This window comes from Rhamphochromis longiceps, linkage group LG13, assembly GCF_057381845.1.
Source record: "Rhamphochromis longiceps isolate RC_006_pf linkage group LG13, R_longiceps_female_GT1.1, whole genome shotgun sequence".
NCBI classification, from domain to species: Eukaryota; Metazoa; Chordata; class Actinopteri; order Cichliformes; family Cichlidae; genus Rhamphochromis; species Rhamphochromis longiceps.
Genome location: NC_140569.1, coordinates 14,759,703 through 14,785,567, shown reverse-complemented (window position 1 = coordinate 14,785,567; position 25,865 = coordinate 14,759,703). Strand labels below are relative to the sequence as shown.

The following is a 25,865-nucleotide window of genomic DNA, read 5'->3' as shown; positions in this document are numbered from 1 at the left end:
TTTTTCCCTCCTCCACACTAGTGTAAAGCTGCTAATTGCCAGAATCTAAATGAGATTTCTGAAGTTTAGTTTATTCCTACTCATGTTACAGCCTTTATAACACCAGCAGCTGAAAAACTGACCTGAACCATGCAGTTTTTCACAACTCTGGCGATGTCCTCTCTCCACTCAGACACCCCGGGGTTCAGCTCATCCAAATTAGATGAAAATGCCAACACGTGTGAGCGGAAATAATCTGAAATATAGGCAGAAATCTTCTTACTTCATGAAAAAAAAAACTCTTTAAACAATTATCCACTTCACACACTTCAAATAACCCTTACACTGACTGGCAAAAGTGTCGTTTCTTGCATATATTTTTTGGTCTGGTGACCTTCTTATTTCATTTTAGAATACATTGTTTATTCCTGTGCATGCATCATTAGCTGCAGCTAAATCCTCAACTTTGTTTATTAGCTGCTACAAGAAAAGACAGTCGGAGTGCCAGTGATAAAATGTATTGATTGTACTACTGGCAGAATGTAAAATGAACTGCTTCACACTGGAGATCTGCTATAGCGCTAAGTGTTTTATTAGATTCAAAGAGCAGCCCCAGGACTCCTCAAAAATTGGTATTTTCATTAAAATTTACATCTTTTTAAATGTTAGTAAACAATTTATATCAAAAAGAAAATAAATAGAAATTCTGTGCAGAGTTTCTGCTGTCTTTGTCTGTGTTACATGTATTTTTATTGTTTATGGTGAGGGTGGCACAGAGGTGCAGTGGTTAACACTGCTGTTTAGCAAGAAGGGCCTCAGTTTGAATCCACTGTGTGTCTGTGTGGTGTTTGCATGTTTGCCTTTTGCCTCCATAAGTACACTCCAGGTATAATTTCCCCCCACAGCTCATGACATGCATGTTGATTGGAAATTCTTTGTAAAATTGGCCACAGGTGTGAGTGTGAATGGTTGGTCCTCTCTGTGTTAGCTTTGCGATATTCTGGTGGCCTGTCCAGGTTACACCCTGCCTTTCACCCTGTGATGGCTGGGATAGGCTCGAAACTTTAATTGGATAAGCAGAAGAAAATGCATGCATTTAAAGTTGAGTGATGGGTCCTGTTCATGTGCCAGTTCCATATGTGGTACAATTAACTTTGCAAACTAGCATAAAAAGTGAACGAAATTTAAAGAAATGCTCTGTCATTATTTATAATTACCTTCATTTATACTAGAAAAAAATAGCAGTGTCCTGGCCAAGAAAGACAACAGTGCAATCATAAGTTGCATAATTTAGTAGCACATACACATTCAAAACTATACACACATTGTTAATTGCAAGCAATAAAAATAAAAATAAAACACAGAAACAACCAAAATTCATAAAGTTGATTGTCTGTAAAAAATGAATATCTTTGTAAAAGTAATTGTAATTCCAGAAACAACAGGCAAAACATCTGGAGCCTGAAGTAAATGCCCCCAAGTCATTAAAAATAGAATTAAGTTCATTAAGTAAGAACAGTTCTTACTTAATGAACTGGTCTCACTTGCTTACCCAGGCTTAAACTTGGATCATAGAAACACTGCAGCAATGCTTTTATGTTTTCTGGCACATCTCATAACCCCTACAGAGCTTTCACATGATCAAAACTGTAGTTACTAAACTAAACAATTTCTACTGCAACACAGCCAGCGTCCTTCACTCATGAATGGCACGAGATGTGGCTGAAAGAAGCATCACTGAACCCTTTTTTTTGTGCTGTCAGAAGCCATAAAGTTTTCAAGTTATTCACTCTCAATTTCTAGAGGCAAAACAATTATCGAATGGCTACTTAAGTGCATTAGGTGAAGAAAATGATGGTAACATAAAAAAGATACATACCATAAACTGATACCCTCTTTTGATCTTGATGGACAGTGTTGCCCACTGAAGCCTGAACAGTAACAGTGTGAGTTCCCTCCTTGGAGAAAGTGAAGGGCATTGCGCCACTGAGGGTCACAACAGGCTAAAAAGGCATAGAGGCATGAGATGAGATGAAACTGTCTACTATCTATCATGCTGCTCAGTAAACAGGCGGCATGGTTTAGTAGGAGAAAGTATGGCTTACCTCCGTTTTGTTATCAAACCACCAGTAATAAGTGACTGTTCCCACATCACTGGGCTGTAGCACTGTGGTAAGGTTTACTGCTTTGTTCTTGATGACCACTGACGGAGCAGAAAGCTGGACCTGCTCGAGTTGACCTTTAGAGGGAAAATACAGAAACTCCAAAGTCGTACCTTTTGTTAAAATGCGTAAACGTAAAGCTTTCATGGTGCTCCAAATTTCAAGAGAAACCACGTATTTGATCACACAGTATTCTGGCACAACAATGGCGGCCTGGAACACATTGACAGGCAGGATGGAGCTGAATGCGCTTCAGGAGTGGTTTGACAAGTGTCTGCAGATGTTTTGATGTTTTTGCACCCATGAAAGTGCCACTATTGGAATCTGTTATAATGAGGTAAATTCAAGCTGACCAGTGGCGCTCTTTTCTGTCAACAAGGAGACAACAAACAGCTGTCTTTCACACCCACGCTGGATGAATGACACTCAAAGCTTTTTTTCTTTTTTTTTCGGTGAAGTCTTACTTTAATGAGCCGATCTGAACCCGCAGAAGGAGCGTGAGTGCATTTTCAAACCACTTTTTCACTCTAAAGGTTCAAAAGTCCAAGTGTTTTGATCTATTTGAAGGCTGGTGCAAAGTTAGCTGTATTATATACGTGTATATTCCAGCTCCATATTTTTATTTTTGGACATGGCTTTGCATGATTCAGATTTCAAAATAATCCTCATTTATCTTACACTGGGCCATGGTGTAGACCCTCAAGCTGTTTTAGCTCCCTTTAAGCCAACTTTCGTCTGATGTAAACAATTAACAGAAGGTTTGAACAGCAGGTGGGTGGGGCATCTGTGAGCTAGAGCTGTATTGCCTGAGCTGATTGTATTAAAGATGTCACTGACATCATACAACACCAAGATCAGAAAAAAACTGTGTGAATCATGTGAACTTTTAAGGTTTAATATGAGCATTGCATTATGAATGATGCCTATAAATCTAGCATGGAAGTGGAAGTGTATGCATTATATGATTTTGTATGCTTTAGCAGGAGCTTATCCAGGACAAGTTACTTTTTTTCCACTCACAGGAGACATGGAGGTAGAGCACGATCCTTTCAAAGCCCAGAGCGTTGTTTGCTGTAGCAGAAACTTGGTAGATGCCAACTTTACTGTAGATATGCTTGACCCCGTCGTCGATGGAGCTTATATTCACATAGGATATAGCGGTTCCATCACCAAAGTCCACTGTTATACTTGTCATGGAGCCAAGACCCTTGCAAAAGAAAAGAAAATACTGTCACTCACGCTGTAACCTTGGTTGTTTGTCAGCATTCTCGCTGACACACAACCGTGTGCTTTTTCTCTAATATCTACTGGAATGAGATCATGCTGTAAATCATGTCACAGCATATTTATTTGATGTGCTGCTGCTCGGTCCTCTGTGATATGTTCATGACAGCATCTTGGTATACAGTACACCAATAAAAGAGCATGCACCCTAAAAGCTTCACCCTATAATGTAAAGTACATGGGGTTTTTTTTTCTTAAGTGAACTCAGCACCTCTTCCAGAAACACCAAGAAGGTGACATTCTTTCCCAAAGTTGCTACCAGCGTTCCCTCATTGGTGAAGAGCTGGAGGCCCTTGGGAGCCTGACTGGGACACTTTTGTCGTCTGGGGCTGTACTTTAACAGGTTTCCCTCGGTGCAGTTGTTAGACAAAGCTCTGTGATATCTAGAATTCGTAAAAGAAAAGAGAGGACTTCTAAAATAAAGGACTGTCAGACACGGCATGAGCATAAAAGCAGGCACAACCCATGTAGACAGTGGATACGACTGTTTGTCATATTTAACTGCTGTATTAGGTGAGTTTAATTAGCCTGTTATGAATAGATATTAATGCAAACAGATTTATTACTGGATATTTTTTTAATCATATTTCCCACATATGTTGGCTGGTTTAGTCTTGTTTAATGACTAGTTTTTAAGCAGCATGTGACGTGATGTTCAGTGTGGTGGGAAGCCTGTGCTATACAGCTGGCTTATTTTGGCTGACAGTTAAATAGTGGCAATAAATATAAGCAAGCCTCGCTCTTAATCTGAAGTAAGAAAATCAGAGGTTTGATCTTTTTAATTACCTAAACTCCACACACGTCTCTTTCAAGCATGTTTTCCATCTGTTTTTAACCTTGGAAATTACATTGTATGAAAACTACTATTTTAACACAACAACTGGTGATTCATGAAGGCTGATTTGAAACTAACTAAAAACATTTGTGCATCTGCTGCTTGTTTTTCTGGCATCATTTCAATCTGGTTCTACCAGAAATCTCATCCTGTGAAAACTGCCACCAAGTGCTAGCTCGGTGGGGGATATTTGATCTCTCTACTATTGATGGTCTTTACTGTGCAATGTAAACTGCATTGACAAATAAAACTTGAATTAAATCAAAAACATAATGAACAAGTGACTCAAGCATACCCTGTGGTGTTGAGAAAGCTGTCCCCTGCGATGCAGTCTCTAGATGTTGCTGAATGAACAAACCAGAAAGCTGGAGCACAGGTGCCATCGATCTGCCTCTCGAACCCATAGTCGCTGTTTCAGTAGGGAAAAAGACACTATTATCAAGATTACGGATCGTTTATTTATATATTAAAAAAATACCCAAACCCCACACCAAAAAATAAAAATAAAAAAATCAATAACTACATGCATCCTTCAAACAGAAATGTTCTGGGCTAGAGAAAAGTCCCCACAGCAAAGCAGTATTTGAAGTTTTGATGTTTTTGGGGGGGTTGCATCAAATTTCTGAGGCAGCAAAAGCATTGTCTGTGTTAACACAAACACACAATTATAATACCTCTGCAAAGTATTCATCAGTAAGACTGATCTGTCAGAAATCTTTCATCATGATCAGGGAAACACTCTCTCAGGAGCCAGAAGTCATCTAGTAATAAAGTGGTGTTAAGCTTGTGTTATATTAGTTTGTGCTGCTCAATCAGCACCGGTTAGATGAGAAAGATAAAAGAAAGGATGAGACAGTCTGAAGTGATAAACAAGTATCGAAGCAATACTTGTTAGACATACAGAAGTAGCTAATAATAGAGTGTAGAGTGAACCACTACTGCTATTCATTATGGAAATCTATTCAAGGGCACTTGAATCATGCAGCAATGAACCTGCTTTCATGTGATTGCGAAGGCTGGGCACCCACATTTTTCTTTATCTCGTGATCATGTGGTGTTTAAACTTTTTATAATTGAGATTTTTCATACTTTTGCGATGCATATTATCATAAATATAAGTTTGGGTAACACCGTGTGGTAAAAGTGACATGATAAATGAACTGCACAATATACTAGGAAGCAGAAAAACATCTGTGTTCGTGAAACTTTTTTTTATTATTATTATTACCAAGTTATGTCCTAAATTTACAAAAGAACATGACTGAAATAGGAATAACAAGTAGTGAATTATAAAATAGATCTTTTCAAATACTGTTCTTGTTGTGCCTTAGGTTTACTTCACAGACTCTGCCTCTGGAGATTGATAAAGTGTTGTGCATTGGATTTAATGAAGTGAAAAGAGTGTAGCTGCAGAGAAGAGAACTCACCACTCAAAATCCGCCTCTGTGCACAGGCAGGAATCTGACATCTGGGAAATATACTGATCTCTGGCCTTGACACATCGAACATTTGCTTTCAGTTTTTGGAAGATTCTCTTCATTCCCATGATGCACACTTCACCCTGTGATTAATAATGCATCATAAACATTTCAGAAATTCTTTTTTTTGTTTCTTTTTTACCATCTTGCTTTTATTGTGCAGCTAAATCAAAGTGATTCTCTTGGCTTTAATCAATGGATGAATCTTAGCGTTATCATTAGTCAAATAGCAGAAAGACCGCCTTACCTCATTGTGCAACTGCCACGTCAGATAGTCATCAGATGTGCACCGCTGTTGGAAAATGGACCGGAAGTCGATCTTGACGAGTTGCCACTCAGATCGATGACTGAAGTGACCGAATATTCTACACAAAAAAGTCAGAAAAGCCAGAAAATTAATCAAATGCGGGGTAGATTTGAGAAGAAATATGTGAAAAACCTGTAACTCCACTGATAATAATAATAATAATAATAATAATAATAATAACAATACACTGACTCTAACCCATGTTCTGCAGGAGCAGAGAAACCCTTCTTCTACATCTTGGCTGACGAAACCCAAAATCCATATCAAATAAAATCAAGAATATTGTGAACTCTTCTAAGTCTTCATCTGGGTAAAATATAATTAGCAAGGACGGTAATTAACTAAAATGAAACACATTGAGTCTTCATGGTTCCTTCAAATCTTACGTCATTATAAGGGTGTCCTCTCCAGGCTCCCCCAGCACCCCATCAACATAGAGCGGAGAGGAGGTGAAGCTATATTTGTCCCAGTTTCTGCCCTCATCAAAACTCAGCCTGAGGGAGAGAACAATGGTTGGATCACAGACAGACCAGCCACAAATAGAGTTGAATTCTGTATGAAAAGCATCAGAGGGGAAGCAACCCCCCACCCCCCCCCCCCCCCCCCCCCCCAAACTCCCTTGTTTTGAAGATTGAATACAGTCTCTAAAAAGATGTGGTGCGTCCTTGGAGAGCCTTACCATATGTGTCTAATTGGCAGAGGTGTGTGTCGGATGGCCACCAGAGATCCTCCTTGATTCAGGAAAAACACACTGTACTCTTCCTGAAAAACCTGCAGACATAATCAGCTCCACTTCATAACTCCAGAGAAAAATTCAAGTCTGCACAAAGTACAAGAACATGCATGTTCACACCTATACAACGAACAAGCAGGAACACACAAGAGTCTCAGCTGTGTGAATAAAGGAAAGCATCAAGCGAGCGTTGCTCTTATTGTTGATATTTTTTTCAGACTTAAGCCAATGGCAAAAAGTCTAAATGCTCCTTTTGTTTTATTTGTTTTAAAGATCAGATATGCACAAGGCTGGCTGTCAAACTTCACGCCTTTGTTTTTTTTGTTTTGTAGGGGTTTTTTTTGAAAATGTGACTGCAGCAACAGCAGCTGAAAACTGAGGAATGAAAGTTGGCAATGAAAGCTCAGATTCCCTGTTTTGTTCTCTTCTTCTTTGTTCAGATAATAGCTCACTAAAGTCATATGTTTTAAAACTTTTGTTCCGTATTACACTCAGTGAATAGTCATGGGGAAGACATTACTGGTTTCTTGAATGGATAAAAAGACTCAAAAGGAAAACCTGATTATACTCAACAGAGTAATACATTCAGAAAGCACTACCTATCGAGATGAAGACATTGTACAGGTACTAATATCACAAAATGTACCCATAGCCCTAATCTAACAGTTAATGTAATGTACCTCTCTCCAGGTGTTCCCAGCATCAGATGTGATGAAGATGCTGACATTAGCGTTGGTCAGCTCAGGTCCAACCACGCCTGAATACAAAAGATTTTTAATCTCAATTATTTTAAGCATGTCACGTTTTCAGATCCGATCGTTAATTCAGAACCAACAAAAAAGTGCTTTTGTTAGTCGTTCCACTAAAGAACATGCAACAGATGTGCAGGACAAACAGATTTCCTTTTATATTCTAAATTGTTGTCAGCTAAGAAAGACAGAGCTGGAATTGCATCTAAAAAAAACCAGATGTGACTGTGTGCTGAAGGATGTGAGCAAAGACCAGCATTAAGGCAGAGCGTAAACAACAGTATGGATGTGCAAAATAATCAAATATCGTCTCACCTGATGCTATTATGATTCCTGGAGCTGAGTCTTTGCTGACAATGTTTCCCGAGGTGTAAGGATTCTCTGATACGTGAAGGTGCAGGTGCAACGAACAGTATGGCTGCGAAACGCGAAGGACATTAGTTTTCCAAATCAAAATGAAACGTTAATATAGATCAGATCTATGCGCAGGAGATGATGTGAAGATTTGATTGTTATATACATGAGTAACTCAAAGCCCATATTTGGGCTTTTGTCTGTTGTAAAAAGACACAACAAGCATCAAAAATAATTACAACAACTAAAAAAAAACATTTTAGTTGCAGCTGTAGCCCAGTGGAATCAAAGCTTATGAAGCAATATGAGTCCCAACTAATGCTATTTCACATAGTGAGTAATGCTTAGTAAATATTGTCTTATTACAGTTCCCAAAATTAGTGGAAAATGGCTAGAGATAGAGATGCAGCAGTAGAGATAAATCTCTTACGAGTGTACGCTTGGTAGATTAAAAGGCAGTTTGGACGACAGAAAGTGTTTGTGGGACCTTTTTGGATTAAGTGCCTCTTTAGATTTAATTTATGGGCCTAGAATCTCTCTAAATTAAAAAAAGTTTTAATTTTCCTTTAATTTGTCGTTGACTAAGTCTGCCACTTATGCTTGTGCTCCTTATCTTTTATGATTTGACTTTACCTACCCTGGTGGAATAAGAAACAATGTGAAGCTTTGTACTGATTTATTTTTTTTTAAAGAAAAGAAAGAAAAATAAAGCAAAAATGCAATAATGTGCTGCATTTTAGCACACAAACAAAAAGCTATCCAAAAATCTATGGTACAGAGCAATACAGTAAAGTCTGGTTTTCAAAGCATGCTGGGATGCTATGCAAAACGTGAATAAAAATAAAATCCAGTGATTTTTAAATCATTTAATCACCACATGTTTAAAGCTAGAACTTGATGATTAAATCATCTTCATAATATTATAATAACATGTGACTGACATGGAAAAGCAGGAAAATGTCAGGAAACACCAAAGGTTAGGCAGCAAGTAAAATGTCTATGTTGCACATTCAGTACTACAGAAATAATACTAAAACTTATATTGAATTTACAGAATTTACTCATGTCGTAGTTCCATCATCCAGTGTTTTACACCCTATTCGTTGCCACTGCTGCTAACATCTTGTTGCATGAATAATATAAGCCTCTACGGGACACAGACACACTCTAAAATTCAACATCTGAGTGCAAAACTGGAGTTTTTAAAGGGGATTAATGTAAAGAGTGGCCTGAAAGTGCATCACAATTTTTCGTTCGTGATTTACGATGATCAAGTGCTCATGCCTGCAGTCATTCCCCAGTCCCGTATAGATTTGTGCAAATGTTGCACCCCTACTGCGTACGCAGTGCTGTAGTAATACTGTCTAGAGAGAGTGCGTACATACATGTTTGACTTCATCTAAGTTCTGTGCCAGGAACTGAGCAACACATAAGACGAAAATATGAACCTAGTACTCAGAGCAGTCTGGAGCCTGAGCCTTGGCTCATAGGGATTACATTTACACGTTTGAGTATGACTTAAAATAAGGAAAGGTATGGTATGTTCCCTTTACTTGTAGTAATATGTATTGAATATAAATGAATACTGGAAGGTAAACCTAATCATAACAGGTCTCTTCACTTACTGCCACATTCAGAACTGCGTTGCTATGGCACATAGTTATCAGCAGACTTTGACCATGGTCTAGCATGATTCACTGCGGTATTTTTGCAAGCAGATAATGGAAATCCAAATAACCAAATGTACCTCTTGTCAGTGGCCCACTTACTTGTTCACAATAGACCTTGTTTCCTTGGAGATCGGTTGCTGGAGCCTGAAGAAGACGCCAGTCTCTCCCCTTGTTGTATGTGATATAAGTTTTCACTTGGTTCTCGACAACTTTATTTGACAGGAACACCCCTTTAATCCCGGCAACCTGAGAACATGAGAGAAGGAGAGCAGTGGGGGGAAAAGTAACAAAAAAGGGAGGAAAAAAATAACCGTAAATTATTCAAACTTAAGTAAAGCTGAAGACCTAGTTTGGAAAGGAAGAGATGTCTGAAAGTGATAGTTTTTCCTGACATGGAGCACTATTTTGGACCATCTGTAGGACTCTGCAAAATCAAAACAACATATGGCACAGCCCTGAGATATGTCTTCTTCTTTGTATTTATGTGCAGAGAGATGCAGACTCTCACCTGCAGCTATCACTTGAGCTCACATTTCTCTTTCATTTCCACAAATCTTTGTCAAAGTATGAATGACCATTTAATATCTTCTACTGGTCACTGCAGCTAAGTGTTTCTGGGCAGAGAGCAGCATAACTACTGCTGATGGCTATCTTAGCTTTCAACAACATGATGCTTTTACTGCTGGCTAAGGATGAGGATAATCTAGGCTGATGTATACATGTGCAGCTGCTGCAACCTCGTAGTAGATCTGTCAGCACAGATATAATATGTTCAGGGCACTAGTTAAAGCCAGTATTCTGCACTGTGCCAATGCACCATCACTGACTGTGTTTTCGAAATGTGTATATGAATGATACCTTATCTAATGACTAAACCTGTTAAATGATTTCTTGTGAAACTGTAATGTTGCATGAAAAAGATGATAAAGCAGCCATAAAGTAGATATGAGAGAAGCACCCAGATGCTGCAGAATGAATGCAGTGTAACATCTGTTTCATTATAGAAGGGGCATCTAAAACATCTCAGTGCACTTAAGGAAAACACAGCAGAAAATCCACAAGAACTCTTATGAAAGTTTTTGTCCATCTGTTGGTGCTTTACTTGTCAGAGTCTGTTATGTTGCTCAAGAAAGATCCCAAACCAGTGATTTGACTTTTGTATGGTACTCTTAGAGACACATAGTGTCTCCGTTAGCGCTCCCCATGTTGCCATCAGAGTCCTCTTATAGTCAACAGTTTCAGTATATGGGTAAAAAAAAATTCAAGTGTTTTTCTGATTATTCATCTAAAAAAAATTCATTCCTAAGCAGCATCAAGTTAATGTTATTTCATGTAATTTTTTATCATTTTTTAAGGACACAAATACAGTCCCAAATTAGAAAACAAATTAAAGAAATCTAACTCGGTGTCAGGGTCCTGGGACTGGGCGACCCAGGATCCCTGGGCAGTCATGGACCTGTGTATTATTATTATGTATTTTTGGTGTCGTTTCTCCTTCTCTGTGCTGTGTTAGTCTGTGTCCCACTCATATGTTTAGGCGAGGTATGGGTGTGTATGTCTGCGGGTGTGCCTGGAGGATGGAGCTCGACCACCTGCAGGCCTGAGGGGTGTGGCCCTGCGGAGGGACTGGCCACACCCGAAGCCACACACCTGCCGCTGATCAGGGCTCGTCGGGGGAGCTACTTAGGAGAGTCTTGGAGCTCCCACCGACGCGGGATCATTGAGTTATCTTACCAAGTCAGTGTGTGTTAGCGTAGGTCTGTGCTGTGCGTATATGCCCGCCGAGGGTTAGTGTTGACGGCTGCGTCTCTGGTTTCCCTACAGGAGGAGGAGTGGTCCGGAGAGGCAGCACGCACGGGGGTGCGGAAACACAACAGCGGGGAGCACGAGCACAGATATCGGAGGGAAGCACGCACACGGGGTTCGAGGGAGCAACGGGGAGTTATTGTTTTTACAGCCTTTTCACTGTAAATAAAGAGCACTGTTTGCATCGCAGAGTCTGCGTTTTGGGTCCTCCTTTCCCCACATCCCCACGGTCTGCCAGCCAGACCGTGACAGAATGATCCCGCCACTTATGGACCCAGCGGTCTCCGAGGAGAGGCTCAGGAGGGAAATTATGGACAAAGTGTACCGCATGTGTGACTTATGGTGGGAGAAGCCTGCGGAAGGTTTGCGTCACGCCGTGGAGAGGCGGCTGCAGGAGATGCTTTTTAAATTCCCCTGGCTGGTGGACTCCCTTAATGCGGTGGTCCTGGACTTCCTACTTTCCACCCTCCACCTCCACTCTCGGACAGCTGGTGGATTCACTGCCTGAGACGCCGGCCCCGACGCCGACACGGAAACGACATTCGCGCCGCCAGCGTTCCTCACCGCAGCTAAATCCACAGACATCTCAACAGCCGGCTGTGGTGAGTCATATGGACAATTCATCGTCACTCACCTCAACTGTTTACTCTGGGGCTATGTTTATACAGTCAGCTGCCCAGCCGGTAGCCAAAGCGCAGCCCGCGGCCCAGCTGGTCACGGTACCTCAGCCTATCGCCCGGCTAGTGATCCAGCCGTCACCTGCTGAATCATCCCCCGCGACATCTACCTCACCGCTTACCGTTTCATCCTGTTCACCATCCACATCACACGCTCAGCCATCTTCTCCACCAGCAGCAGCCTCCATTCCACTGCCCACTCCAGCGGCCTTGTCCGGAGAGAGCGACCTCACCCGCGTCCAACGCCTGATGGACTGGGTAACTCACACCACCAACACAAGGGCAAGAGTGGTGGGGTTAAACGCCATCGAGGCAATCCTGGAGGGAAACCCCTACCTCGGCCAGCTCAAGGGAGTTTCCGCCTGCCTTTGCACCCTGCGTAAAGCCCGGGGGGTAGTGCAAGCTCGGGAAACCTCAGACTTCGTCCAGCTGCAGCAGGAGCTCAGCATGCCCGAGCAGGAGCTCAGCGAGCCGGAGGAGCCCGCACCGTCAGCTGAGGCGCTCAGCGAGCCGGAGGAGCTCGGCATGCCCGAGCAGGAGCTCAGTGAGCCGGAGGAGCCCGCACCGCCAGCTGAGGAGCTCAGCGAGCAGGAGGAGCTCGGCATGCCCGAGCAGGAGCTCAGTGAGCCGGAGGAGCCCGCATCGCCAGCTGTGGAGCTCAGCATGCCCGAGCAGGAGCTCAGCGAGCCGGAGGAGCCCGCACCGCCAGCTGAGGAGCTCAGCGAGCCGGAGGAGCCCGCACCGCCAGCTGAGGAGCTCAGCGAGCCGGAGGAGCTCGGCATGCCCGAGCAGGAGCTCAGTGAGCCGGAGGAGCCCGCATCGCCAGCTGTGGAGCTCAGCATGCCCGAGCAGGAGCTCGGCGAGCCGGAGGAGCCCGCTCTGCCAGCTGAGGAGCTCAGCGAGCCGGAGGAGCTCGGCATGCCCGAGCAGGAGCTCGGCGAGCCGGAGGAGCCCGCTCTGCCAGCTGAGGAGCTCAGCGAGCCGGAGGAGGAGCTCTCGCTGCCGGCCGAGGAGGAGCTCTCGCTGCCGGCCGAGGAGGAGCTCTCGCTGCCGGCCGAGGAGGAGCTCTCGCTGCCGGCCGAGGAGATCAGCGGACCGGAGGGACCTCCACGTCTAGCGCGGCCTCCTCGCCATCTACGTCCGGTGCGTCCACGTCAGCGATCGGCGCGTCATGGACCTGGTGCCACGCCTCGCTGTTGCTCACCGGAGCAGCGCCGCCGCCACCGGACCCGTGGCAGGCCACCAGAACCGTTCCGCCGCCACCGGACCCGTGGCAGGCCGCCGGAGGAGCAGCGCCGCTGCCACCGGACCCGTGGCAGGCCCCCTGAACTGTTTTGCTGCCGTCCGCCGGAGCTGCTACGTCGCCGCCGTTGGGCTCGAGGTAGGCCCCCTGAACTCTTTTGTTATGTTGATGGGCCGCCTGAGACTGTTTTGTGGCGTTTTTTCTTTTTGTTGCTCCGCTGCGGGATGCGCGGTCGGACTCTGGGACTGTGACCTTGGGGGGGTTGTTTTCTTTGGGGGTTTTTGCTTGTTTTGGTTCTGCCCTCCGTCCTGGACCTCCCGCCGCCCGCCCTGGGTTGGTTGTACTGTTTTTGGTTTGTGTTTTTGGGTCGTCGGGAGCCGACCCTTAGAGGGGGGGTACTGTCAGGGTCCTGGGACTGGGCGACCCAGGATCCCTGGGCAGTCATGGACCTGTGTATTATTATTATGTATTTTTGGTGTCGTTTCTCCTTCTCTGTGCTGTGTTAGTCTGTGTCCCACTCATATGTTTAGGCGAGGTATGGGTGTGTATGTCTGCGGGTGTGCCTGGAGGATGGAGCTCGGCCACCTGCAGGCCTGAGGGGTGTGGCCCTGCGGAGGGACTGGCCACACCCGAAGCCACACACCTGCCGCTGATCAGGGCTCGTCGGGGGAGCTACTTAGGAGAGTCTTGGAGCTCCCACCGACGCGGGATCATTGAGTTATCTTACCAAGTCAGTGTGTGTTAGCGTAGGTCTGTGCTGTGCGTATATGCCCGCCGAAGATTAGTGTTGACGGCTGCGTCTCTGGTTTCCCTACAGGAGGAGGAGTGGTCCGGAGAGGCAGCACGCACGGGGGTGCGGAAACACAACAGCGGGGAGCACGAGCACAGATATCGGAGGGAAGCACGCACACGGGGTTCGAGGGAGCAACGGGGAGTTATTGTTTTTACAGCCTTTTCACTGTAAATAAAGAGCACTGTTTGCATCGCAGAGTCTGCGTTTTGGGTCCTCCTTTCCCCACATCCCCACGGTCTCCCAGCCAGACCGTGACACTCGGTAAATATCTGACATTTTGACTTGATGAATGTGATGAAAGTTTGTGACTTTTTGATTTTCTGTCAAGCAAACCCTCTGTTGGGGCAAGGAACCACATTTGGTAACTTAAATAGACGTTAAAACTGGCTTCACTGTGAGGTTGTGGAACCATATAAACGTCTCCCAGTCAGTCAGCAAACATCAGGCTAATGTATGTGACACATAGTGATAAAAGTGCATTTGAATGCAATGCTCACTGGGATTGCCAGGCTTTTACCGTTGTACCTTTAAAAGCCGGAGAGCAGTCAAATGCTGGAAGTGGAAGCTAAATTGGCTAGTCATTCATATGTATATTAGGTTGTTACCTAGGAACTCTGGAGGGAGGGGAGTGGGGGTGAGTGATTGAGGGGGTGGGGGAGTGGAGTGTTTCAGTTTGCCATCTTAGGGAGAAATCAACACATGTCCTTTGTATGTCCTTTGTTGCTGACATTTATTGATGAAAACAGTGAGATTGTGTCATATATATACCCAGTACAAAAAACACCCAGTGCTCTGATTGGTGCACAATCATAGAGATGATTGTGCACCAACCAAGTTTTGGGTGGCCTGCGACCTAAAATCCAAGTACATTTGCAATGTCTTCCCATATCTTGGCAAGGACCCCAATCGTCCCACTGGGGAGAGACTTTCTGAAAATGTAGTAATGAGGCTGATGGAACCATTCCTAGACAAGGGCAGAAATGTTACCACGGACAATTTCTTCACATCGCTTTCACTTGCGCAAAAACTTCTTGGACGGAAAACCACCATCCTCGGCACAGTCAACAAGATTCGCAGGGAAATTCCTCAATCCACTAGACAGACAGATCGCAATGAATTCACCACTCAGGTATGTTGCAGGTCTTTTGTGGTTCTATGTTTATGTGTTTCATTGTGTGTAAAAGGGCTATGGAAATAACAATTTATCTTATTTCTTAGGTGTTTTCAACCTCTGCTGCCACGCTGACGGCGTATGCGGCCAAACGGAAGAAGACAGTCTATATTCTTAGCAGCATGCACAGCGTGGTTCAGACTGATAACACTACCAAAAGGAAGCCAAACACTGTCACCCTTTACAACAAAACAAAGTGTGGCGTGGATGTGATGGACCAGATGGTTCGGGAGTACACTGTCCGCAAAGGAACACGGCGCTGGCCAGTTGCCGTGTTTTATAACATGATTGACATGGCAGCACTGAATGCACATGTGCTGTATCAAGCATGCACCGGGACGAAGGAAAGACGGGTGGACTTCCTGGTGGAGCTTGCAAGGGAGTTGGCTCGCTCTCATGTAGCTGCGAAGAAGGCAAGAAAAGAACAGTTGCTTCGGACACAACCCTCCACACCGAGCCCTGGAAAAAGGGCCACGTGTCAGGTCAAACACAGATGCAAAAAAAATCAGGCCACTGTGCGATGTGTTCACTGCTACAGGTACACATGTGGTAAATGCAGACGACAGATACCGTGGCAGTGCCAGGATTGTGAGTGATTGCTGAAAATGTTGAAATGTACTCACTCACTTTTTATCATTATTTGTAAATATGTGTACAAATGGTTGGTTTTTTGTACTGTTTTCATCAATAAATGTCAGCAACAAAGGACATACAAAGGACATGTGTTGATTTCTCCCTAAGATGGCAAACTGAAACACTCCACTCCCCCACCCCCTCAATCACTCACCCCCACTCCCCTCCCTCCAGAATTCCTAGGTAACAACCTAATATACATATGACTCCAGCATTTGACTGACTGCTCTCCGGCTTTTAAAGGTAGAAACGCAAAATGATGACTCCGCGGGGGTCTAAGGTAGAAAACCAAAATGACTGCTCTCCGGGGGTCTAAGTGCATCCAATCAGCAGTGGCTGGGAGTATTTCAGACTTTAGTCTTCTACATTATGTATTTCAATAGTTGTTCTAAATGTTGAGATAGGTGTTGTCTCTAGAAATTAGTGGAATTTATGGCTAAAAGTGGTGGCACTATATTTGATCATATTTCCATAAGTCCACTTTGAGACATACACCAGATGCATCTAGAGAGCCATATTTGTGTTATTAAAAAAAACTCTTATAAATATAGGATAGTAGTAGTGAATAATACACTGAATGTTGCCACAAGTTCCTATAACATCATACAGTGATCCAGTGAGACATTTATCCCACTTTTAGTCATTTTCAAGCTGTGAAATGTGTGATTTTGGTTTTTTGATACCCTTATAGTATTTTTATTATACTTCAGTTACATAGTGTTATTATATTTTATTACTGCTAAAATTGATTTAGTAATTCAATGTTTATGAATTATTTAGTTTTCCTTGATTTTCACATGGTTTCACCATGCTATTTATTTTTTTGTTTGTAGTAGAGATATACTTCACTGCTACTGTTTTTCTTCAAAGTGGGCTCAGTATTGACTCAAAAAAATACTGTTTTTTCACTTGAAGTATTCTGTTCGGGCACAACCTGTATTTGTGTGTATATGCATGCTCAGTTCAGTGTATGAACTCAAATGACCTCAGACCTTTGAAGAAAAGTATATATTTTTAGCCACATTTTGCAAATGTTGCCACCTTACAGCAGCCTGTGCCTGTGACTGGACAAGACTCCAGTCAAGAAAATGTTCAGAAAATAAAACGAGGAACCATATATGATACCTTCATTTACCTTAATTTGGAACATAAAATTAAAACCATATACTCCAATAACACTCTGGGGTTAACATTTTGAAGGAGCTCAATTAGTGCTCCATAAAGCATTCTTAAGTAGTAATGCATTAATGTCAACACACACAGACAGACAGACTATAATAAATATATGAAATATATAAAAGGAGAAACTACAAAAAAAGCCACTGCCCTAATATTACAAAACCATGTAGTCAGATAAAAGCACCACCCCTGCAGCACATTCACTGCCTACCTCATAGAGGTCTATCATTATATTTCCCTCGGGACCTCCACTGCTCACAACGTCCTCCAGCATCAGGGTGAAGAATAGCCCTCTGGACTCAGACATGTACAGGTTGTAGGAATCATTCTGGTGCCAGTCCTGAATCGCTACCACCACCTGGTTATCGTCTGTGCTGATTATCTGTAAGTCCTAAATAAGCAGAATTCATGAGTGGATGCCTCTGTGTGGATTACTTAACTACTCATTTGCCAATATGTTTCTTAGGAAATGGCTTAAAGAACAAGTAAGTGTAAATCCGCTTAGCGATGTGCACAAAGCTGCGAGCTAACAATTTGTCACTTCTTGACATCACTCAGTCTGGGTCTGTAGCAATTAGACCTAAGGCATTTCACGCTGTGCACTAAAAATGAAGCCAAGCTCCTTTTAATTTTACTGAATCTCTTATCCAGCATGGTGCACAAGATGTGCCCTTCCCAGAAAAAATGGTCACAGAATACAAGGCAGGATGGATAGATTTATTGAAACAACACTGCAGGAACTAAATCTCTCCTGTTGTTCTAACACAGTCTCTCAAACTGCTAAGCCACCCTGCTGTGCTTGCAGTAAATGGAAGTCAGTGCATTTTTGTGCAGATGCTAAATTGACATTTTCTGCTTCAGAACATTTTGGGGAGCCCTCGGGAACTCCAGATTTGCTTTAAGTAAATGTAATTTAGGCGAAGTAGATATAGATGAGAAAACTGAAAATCAGTGCAATGCTATTAAATAAACAGAGACATAATTATGCAATCCTATATCATTTTTCAGGAGATTAAAGCACAGAAAACAATTTAATGGATCCGTCAGTAAATAATACTGGAAGCAAACTTGATGAAAGTATTTGGAAATAATCACCCAACTAAAACTTATAATCATAGAACAAAATATCCCAGAGGAATAAATGTTTCATAGTTAAATTAATGTTACTTGTTCTTCTCAATCAAACACTGCATCCTTTCCAGTTACCTTACCTTTGGCAGAGTGTACTTGGGAAGCTTCATCGGGTAGAAAGCATTTCGTTTATAGGACACATAATGGACAGACTGGCCACCTACTGGCACCTACAAAAGCAGAATAGAGTACATTTATCCATAGTAAACATCCATAAACATAAATGAAGACACTAACTGCCCGAAGCTCGGGTCAAATAATTTATGCAGCCATCAAAACTCTGGGTTTGTTGCTAATTAGGTTGTTGTGCATCATGCCAGAGTGGCATTGTAGTAATACACAACGCTGCAATTTAATTTTTACCCCATCCCTTCACAGGATAATGGCCCCTTTTAGTTAATGAAAAACATGACTGTACATTAAGACAAGAGTGAACACATTGGTTTTACAGCATTTAATTGTCTTTTAATGAAACCAGACCTCACAATAAAAACCCACCTGGATAAAAACGTATTCATCCTGAACCACAAGGGAATCAGGGATGATAAACCCAGGAAAAGGTTTGCTCTTGTTTCCATCAGAGCAATTCTGAAGTTTACAAGTTATGTACTGCGATCCTGTGGGTAAGCAAGAAATTAGTGCTAAAAAGACAACATAATACAGGAACAAACAACCTTCTGTAGCCCACAGTAAAAGCTTAGCAGTGCCTATGCTCATAGTATTAAGTGAAGCATAGAAGCAAAAATTTGGAAGCCAATATTCTTACTAATAGATAAAGTAGAGAGAGCTGTCCCAGTTTGTTAACATCAGCCAAATGAAGTACTCTCTACAGAGATAGGGCATTAACACACAAGGCCCTTATGGAAGTGCCCCCCTCTCTGCATTGTGGCCAAGAAAGTCAAGCCGAGTGCGCCAAGTCACAGCCCAGCCCTTCAAAAATGAATAAGCTCGACTGTATGAAGACTTCATGTAGCCAGATGGGAAGAAGAATTTCAGCACTGACTACTTTCTTTGTTTCTCACTATAATAATAATATACTTAAATGAAATTATTCATATATATTTATTATATTAAAAAAAACATTGTTAAACTAAATTGTGATAAATCAATTTTTTTTTCTGTGTTGCCAAGGTAACATGTTGTTATTACTCACGCCCATCAGAGACGCTGATCTCCAGATGAATCATTCCTTGTTCTTTGTCCAAGCCCAGTCTGGACCTGTAACATCATGATAAACATTACTTTTTGTTTTATAATCAGTGTCTGTCCCGTGACCCTTAAGAAAAGTGAACGTTTCACATTGTCTGAAGAATTCCTCATTTATTTCTTACTCTGAAGCACATATAAGAGCTACAGGCTGCCTAAAAGCCCACTTTCGTCTGATGTATGGGCTTTGCTGAAGCCTCCTCATGAAAAAGGTGATATTAGCTCTGGGCTCATTGAGCCCCACCTCTTCTCTATAAGCCTACTGTGCTCTGACTGGCCAGCTTTCCGGTGCCTGTAGTGAGTTACCATCCTTTGCTTGTGAGCACTGCCTCCTCCTGTTCCTGGTGAGGAGATTCCAAGAGCAAAATGTAAAAACAGAGATGAACACAAATGTCTTGTTCTTAACTACAAATGGCAATTTCTCCAATCTACTCTCACATGTTCAAATTCAGTCTGGTATATGAGAAGATCTGCAGCAACAAGGACAGCAGCAGGGCATCTATGCTTCAAAACAGACTGGTTAAGCTAATTACCAGCTGACTGTATGATATAACACTGAAGTTTCAATCACAAGCAATATATGGAGAAATCTATATAAAAGAAATCTGTGATAAGCTTACTTAATCTCTATGAAGATGCAGGAAAAAATGTTCATGTCATGTTTGTAGCAATGGGTTTTTTGATTAATCATATTTGATTCTGGCTCTGACATGAATATTAAAAAGTTGTAAATAACAATGTACATTGTTTAGAAGGTTTACAACCTCCAGGCTAGAAAAATGAATCCAACACAAAAGTGTTTAAAAAACTACCGAGGCCACTTGAAGCGAGTCAGTCCCCACAGACTGCTATAGCAAAATGGCCAACTTAGAAGCAATAAAAACCTTGTTTACAGCCTGGCACAGAAAATACATAATACACTGTTTTTTGTCTTTAGAGGTAGTCTCCTCCATCATAACAAATATATACTGGGTCTTTATAACTCATCCTTCTGGATTCTGGACGTGGCTGCTTTGACTGATGTGTGCTGATGCAGCCTGCGGAACACTATAGTCACAGACTCAAGCCCTCCACTGTCTGTTGCTAGTGTCTTCTGGAGCATTTTCATGAAATAACCTGACTGACATTGTGGCTGTGGTAAAGCTTGTGCAAGAAGGTTTAGAAATTTGCCCTTTAGTGTTAAAGAGTTAAATTCTGGTATTTTACTAGTGTGATACAAAACAAATTAGCAGGTACACATGTCTGTCCAGTAAGTTTGTGGTGGTGGTTTGTTAAACTTTTGCTTTCTTCTCTAAATCTGGTCTCTTCTGGGTCCAAAAACTAACACGGCAGCAGCCAAAATGAGGCTTCAAAACACAGAGCACAGAAAACAATGACATGCTGGGTACATCTATCTTTTATACACACATATGTGTATTTGGAAACTCCACGCTGCCAAACAGATGTGATATTGCTCCAAAGCACCTGGAGCTGCCCAGGCTTCCAGTTGGCCAATCAGAAGACAACAGGCTGTCTGAGATGAAGGACTTAAAGAGTTCAGAAGTAATATCAGCTTTTATATTATTTATATTTTATCAGATTTTTTTGGTGTGATTCCTCCAAAGCTACTACAATACAGACTGACAATAAAATATAAAGCAGCAAGCATTACACTGCATGCGCCTTTAAGTTATGTATTAAACAGTTATTCCCAGTAGTTCCAAAATCAAGAAGTTGTTACATTTAAATTGGAGTATTACTATTTTTTGTCACCACTAGTGCTGATAGTTGCTGCATATGTTTCATGGTTTTTTTTATAAACTGCATGAAAACAACTAATGCTAACTGAGAAATAACTTATTTACATATAAATATAATTGTACTGACTTGCATACATTTGCAAAGGATTAAAAGTTAGTTTAACTTAAAGAACAGAATTTTCTTTCTTTTTTAATTTTTATTTTATCCCCTTAATAAATTATTTTGGGACTCCTGAAGCCCTAAATTAGGCTTTCATTGTAGGTCCCCCAATTTTAACATTCAGTGTTTTGTATCAAGTAGCTTAGTAAAATAGCGAGACAAAAAGCACTGAATATATTTGAATAAAGTGGAGCCTTGTACATAATCAGGCTGTAACAGAAACAAAGAAAACTGAGAAAACTCCTTAGTAAGCGCACTGATGGGTCGTTTGGCCTGTACCACTCGTTATCTGTAAAGTATACTTAGCTATCTTATTCACTTTCACTACAGATTCTTCACGGTAGCGGTTAAGTGAAGAGTGGCTGGAGTGACCACAGCAGCTGTTGTGACAGAAGATGGGTTTTCTTCTCATTTTCCATACTGTGTCTGAACTACAATATAAAAAGCTCCAATCCTGCTTCCCTCAGCACTCTGTAATTGCCTCACAGCTCCATCTCTTTTAATGGACTTTCTGTCAAATACTTCATCCAATTCTATCAGTGAACAGCAGCACTTGGTCTTAAATAACCCCTGCAATGTTACACTATGTTCCCCAATAACTAACGCCTTTTGGTAGCATTTTACAGCAAGGACGCAAGACCTTTAAGGAATTCATAGACCGCTTTGTGGTTGAGTAAACACATTTGATTAAAATATTTGATTAAAACCTTCAGAACTATAAGTAACATACCTGAATTAATAGTATCTAACGCAACAATTTAGGGAATTTTAATGGCAAAGATTTGTGAATTATCAAATCATGTTAATGTCTTCATCATGGTGTAGGATGGGCTAAAGAAATTGAAGTAATGGCATTGAGCGATTTTGGTTGAATTCCAAATGTTATAATTACATATCAGAGCTTTCATTCTTCGTATCTTTAGCCTGGCCTTTCCGATAAAGAGGCAGCCTTGTCCTTCTTTAACACAGCAAAGCAAATGATAAATAGCAGCAGAAAATAAATCATATTCAACTTTTCATATCAGTATGCAAGAGGTCATGAATTCACGATAAGTGTTAACATATGCTTTTGTAAATCATCTTAAACTGAGCAGTGTGGGATGCTTTTTTCTTGCATATTTGGGTTTATGTATTTCCTTAAAGACAAAAGGATGTGCTTACACATTTGAGCACTGTAAATTAGATTTTTGATTAATCCTTTGGCATCACTCACTGTTCCAGATGATGGGGGGGAAAAAATCAAACGTATCTTTAAAACTAGGATTTGTTGCATTGACGCTTCTGTGTTAGTGAGGTGAATTCTTTATTTGGTTTTTGGTTTTTATTTTTTAAAACAAACAACTGTTATGAGTGATTTTCACACCAAACCTTTGGTGATTTGTGAAGAAAGACCATCTGCTGATGTCTTGTACAAACCTAAATTATGAACACATTCTCTGCTGAAGAGTAGCTGCAGTCTCATGTAAGAAAGAATTTGAAAGTCAAACATGTGTACTTATATACTAATCTACTGTGCAAAAATGTTCAGCTGCCCCTCATTTCTTTATATTTTGCTAGGGGATGTGGAACAGGTGCAGTAAACATACATGGATCTACAGTGTATAAGGTAAACTGCCTAAAAACACATTTCTAACAAGCTTGAAAGTCAATATTTGGTAGGATTACATTCACCACAGCCTGAACCCTCTTAGGCAAGCTATCTTGTAATGTTTTTGAATAGTTTTCCATGCTTATTGAAGGACATTTAAAGCTTTTCTTTGAATATTGGCTGTTTTTTGGCTGGATCTGGGGAGGCCACTCATAACTGACCGTGTTTCACTGTGTGTTTGGGATCATTTTAATGCTGAAAAATTAAGCTGTTGTCAGTCAGATGCTTTCTAGATCATAGATTCTGCATTTCATCATTTTTTAATGTCTAATGGGAGAGGGCCCACCCACATCTACAATGAGCCCATTCTGACTGCCCATAAGAATATTGTTTTTAATTTTTAATGATCAGAATAACGTATTAAAATGCACAAAAGGCTAAATGTGAATTCTATGAAAACACTGATAATTGAGTACATACAGTGAGGATAAACTTGCTTTCTTTCTTTTATTATATTATTTATTTAGTTACAATTTGAATGTCAGTATTTAAGAGAGTGAATACTCTATGATGGTCTTCACAATGGTGATAGATCAGGTATTGTTTTCATACATTATGCATGTGCATGTATTCACTCGTAATAAACACAAGTGGTAGAATAGTATCAAACACATGCATTTTATGTGATTACAAGTTCCAGCCCAAATTAGTTTGGCCCATCCTTGCACTACACCTGTACACACTGCACACTACATCGAGATATGGCAACTTTTCAGCTAATTTGGCAATCAACTTGGTGCAAACATACAATTTCATTTGTAAAACTGCTTTATGTTTGACATGTATCACATATTTAGCTCAAGAAATGGGAACTAATGTGTTTGAGAGAGGATTTAGTAACAAAGTGCCTAAAGATACAATATAAAATTGTTTATTTGTCAAGTTGACTGGTTCATCCCTTCAGTTAGTTTTTTGGTATCCTTAGATGATAATTAGGTCAGTGTTACGTAACATTTCTCTAAAAGTACTGGACTGAAAATGAGTGAAAAATAGCCTATAGTCTATAGGAAAATTATGAAAGACCTTGTACAGTACTGGTGTAGTTCATTATGTAGGTTACATGGAAAGATCCAGTCTACTTTATGTTTTACACATCATTATAAAGGGATTATAACCTACTCTTGTAGAAGGCTGGTTAATATAATGCTGTGTTTTAGCCCTGAACATGGGACAGGATTTCTGTGTTGGCAATAAAATGTTTTTGTGTGACAAGCTCCTTCACCACTGCAAATTGTATTTTTAGTGTATTTTAAGTCCTTGTGGGCTGGGAGTTTGACACAATAAATACCGAACTCACACACACACAGTAAATCCTGTGGGCTTACTTCATGCAGCAGTTTTAGCTTATGAAGATTTTCCAACCTAGCTGCAAACTGAAGTACCTTTAACCCAAAGATGTCCATCGTTCTGCATTTAATTGTATTGACTAGAAAAAACAAATTAGAAAGTTAACTATTTCTCCTGAACAACCATAAGCAATGAGGCTTGAGGATAAAAATATATCAGCATCATTAAACAAGGCACTAAAATGCCTTTTTCATGACTTTCCCTGAATTCTACTTAGTCATTACCTCTTCCCTACAGATTTGTATTTACCATAATATTGTCAACATGATTTAAGACTAACAAAAACCTGCAGATCACTCCACTGTACGTCATTTCAAACTTCCTGATTAATATGGCTTTATTTATTTATTTATTTAGAGAAGAGTGTGAAGCCAGCTACTATAAAAACTGTCATAAATTTAACACATATCAGCGACCATAGTCCCTGTATCGGTTCCTAAGAGAAGCTCAAAAGCCCCAGGACACAACCTCAGTCCTGACTCTATGCATCAGGTACATGCATGCAAAAAAAGAAAGAAAGAAAGAAAGAAAGAAAGAAAGAAAGAAAGAAAGAAAGAAAGAAAGAAAGAAAGAAAGAAAGAAAGAAAGAAAGAAAGGAAACCAAAAAAAAGAAAACCTGATGGATAATGTTCGGGTAAGCCCTGATTTGTAACATAATATGGTAATCCAAAAATATGCCAAAAATATTTCATGAGGAGACTGTATTCAGTGGATCAAATATTTATAAGTGTGTGTAAACTAGACACAGCGCATTATGTAAAAAAATAAAAAGAACGACAAGCAAATATAAAATATTTATAAATACAAGCCAAGCTCTGCCTTCCTGGAAACCTTGCTTGGCATTTGCTATTTAAAGAAAAAGGCTTTAAGTTTAATTCATTTTTACCATTTCTGAAAGGACAAATGCAAACATGTTGTTTTTTCTATAACCCAAGGCACTTCCTACAAAGAACTTTATTTAAAAAAATGCTTTACATGGCACTTTTGAAAACAAAGCCACAAAGTGCTTTACAAGACAAAATAAAAATGGCAGGCCCGAGCTAAAACTTTAAAAAAAATGGCACACTTAAGACTCTAGATGTTAGGTTTAAATCTGACTTGATAACATTAATGTTTTGTTTTCTTTGTCATTACTGAAAACAAGCTGCTGACTGATCATTCCCCTCTGTACTACTGTTGTGAGCAGAGTGCTAAAAATGCACACAACTCAATTTACATATTTTGTGTGAAAATAATGCAGCATGTTTCTACCAGAATGACAAATGACTGGATGTTGATCTCACCAGTAGAATCTGTTGGGGACGACATTGTCATGCACAAGCTGCCATCTTCTTCCAAACTCAACGGAGACATAGAGCTGAAAAATGGGAAGGCATTAATCAAATGTCTACGGCATGAGGTACAGTATAAAGATGATTTTTTTTCAGAATCTCCAAAAGGATTATTTCAAGATTTATGTCCAACTTCTTTTCCAAGCAGCTGCCAAATCTTTAAATTTTGTGGCATTAAGATTTTTAGTTGTTTTTTTAAAAAAATACAGCACTACTAAGTGCATGCTTTATGCGGAGATCCACCAGTTCA

At 41.0% G+C, this 25,865-nt stretch overlaps 2 protein-coding genes across 2 annotated transcripts in view; one reads left to right on the top strand and one right to left on the bottom strand.

The window, feature by feature from the left end:
* LOC146655516 (VPS10 domain-containing receptor SorCS1-like) overlaps nucleotides 1-25,865 on the bottom strand; it is a 54,493-nt gene that overhangs the window by 9,091 nt on the left and 19,537 nt on the right. The window contains exons 5-22 of the mRNA XM_085427920.1: nucleotides 25,568-25,641; nucleotides 19,338-19,402; nucleotides 18,683-18,801; nucleotides 18,265-18,354; nucleotides 17,265-17,444; nucleotides 9,651-9,797; nucleotides 7,843-7,945; nucleotides 7,459-7,535; nucleotides 6,725-6,816; nucleotides 6,432-6,539; nucleotides 5,986-6,103; nucleotides 5,688-5,821; nucleotides 4,556-4,669; nucleotides 3,637-3,808; nucleotides 3,162-3,348; nucleotides 2,085-2,218; nucleotides 1,859-1,982; nucleotides 123-235 (exon numbers count right to left, since the gene is read on the bottom strand). Coding sequence (XP_085284046.1) covers nucleotides 123-235; nucleotides 1,859-1,982; nucleotides 2,085-2,218; nucleotides 3,162-3,348; nucleotides 3,637-3,808; nucleotides 4,556-4,669; nucleotides 5,688-5,821; nucleotides 5,986-6,103; nucleotides 6,432-6,539; nucleotides 6,725-6,816; nucleotides 7,459-7,535; nucleotides 7,843-7,945; nucleotides 9,651-9,797; nucleotides 17,265-17,444; nucleotides 18,265-18,354; nucleotides 18,683-18,801; nucleotides 19,338-19,402; nucleotides 25,568-25,641 — 2,151 coding nt within the window. The remainder of the gene's footprint in view (nucleotides 1-122; nucleotides 236-1,858; nucleotides 1,983-2,084; nucleotides 2,219-3,161; nucleotides 3,349-3,636; nucleotides 3,809-4,555; nucleotides 4,670-5,687; nucleotides 5,822-5,985; nucleotides 6,104-6,431; nucleotides 6,540-6,724; nucleotides 6,817-7,458; nucleotides 7,536-7,842; nucleotides 7,946-9,650; nucleotides 9,798-17,264; nucleotides 17,445-18,264; nucleotides 18,355-18,682; nucleotides 18,802-19,337; nucleotides 19,403-25,567; nucleotides 25,642-25,865) is intronic.
* On the top strand, nucleotides 11,565-13,528 carry LOC146655517 (uncharacterized). The gene has a single exon (XM_085428797.1). The coding sequence runs from the start codon at nucleotides 11,792-11,794 to the stop codon at nucleotides 13,526-13,528; it is 1,737 nt and encodes a 578-aa protein (XP_085284923.1). The 5' UTR covers nucleotides 11,565-11,791.

What these genes read in the sequence shown, in the direction of transcription:
- LOC146655517 (XM_085428797.1), top strand. Translation starts at nt 11,792, where the DNA reads ATGCGGTGGTCCTGGACTTCCTACTTTCCACCCTCCACCTCCACTCTC.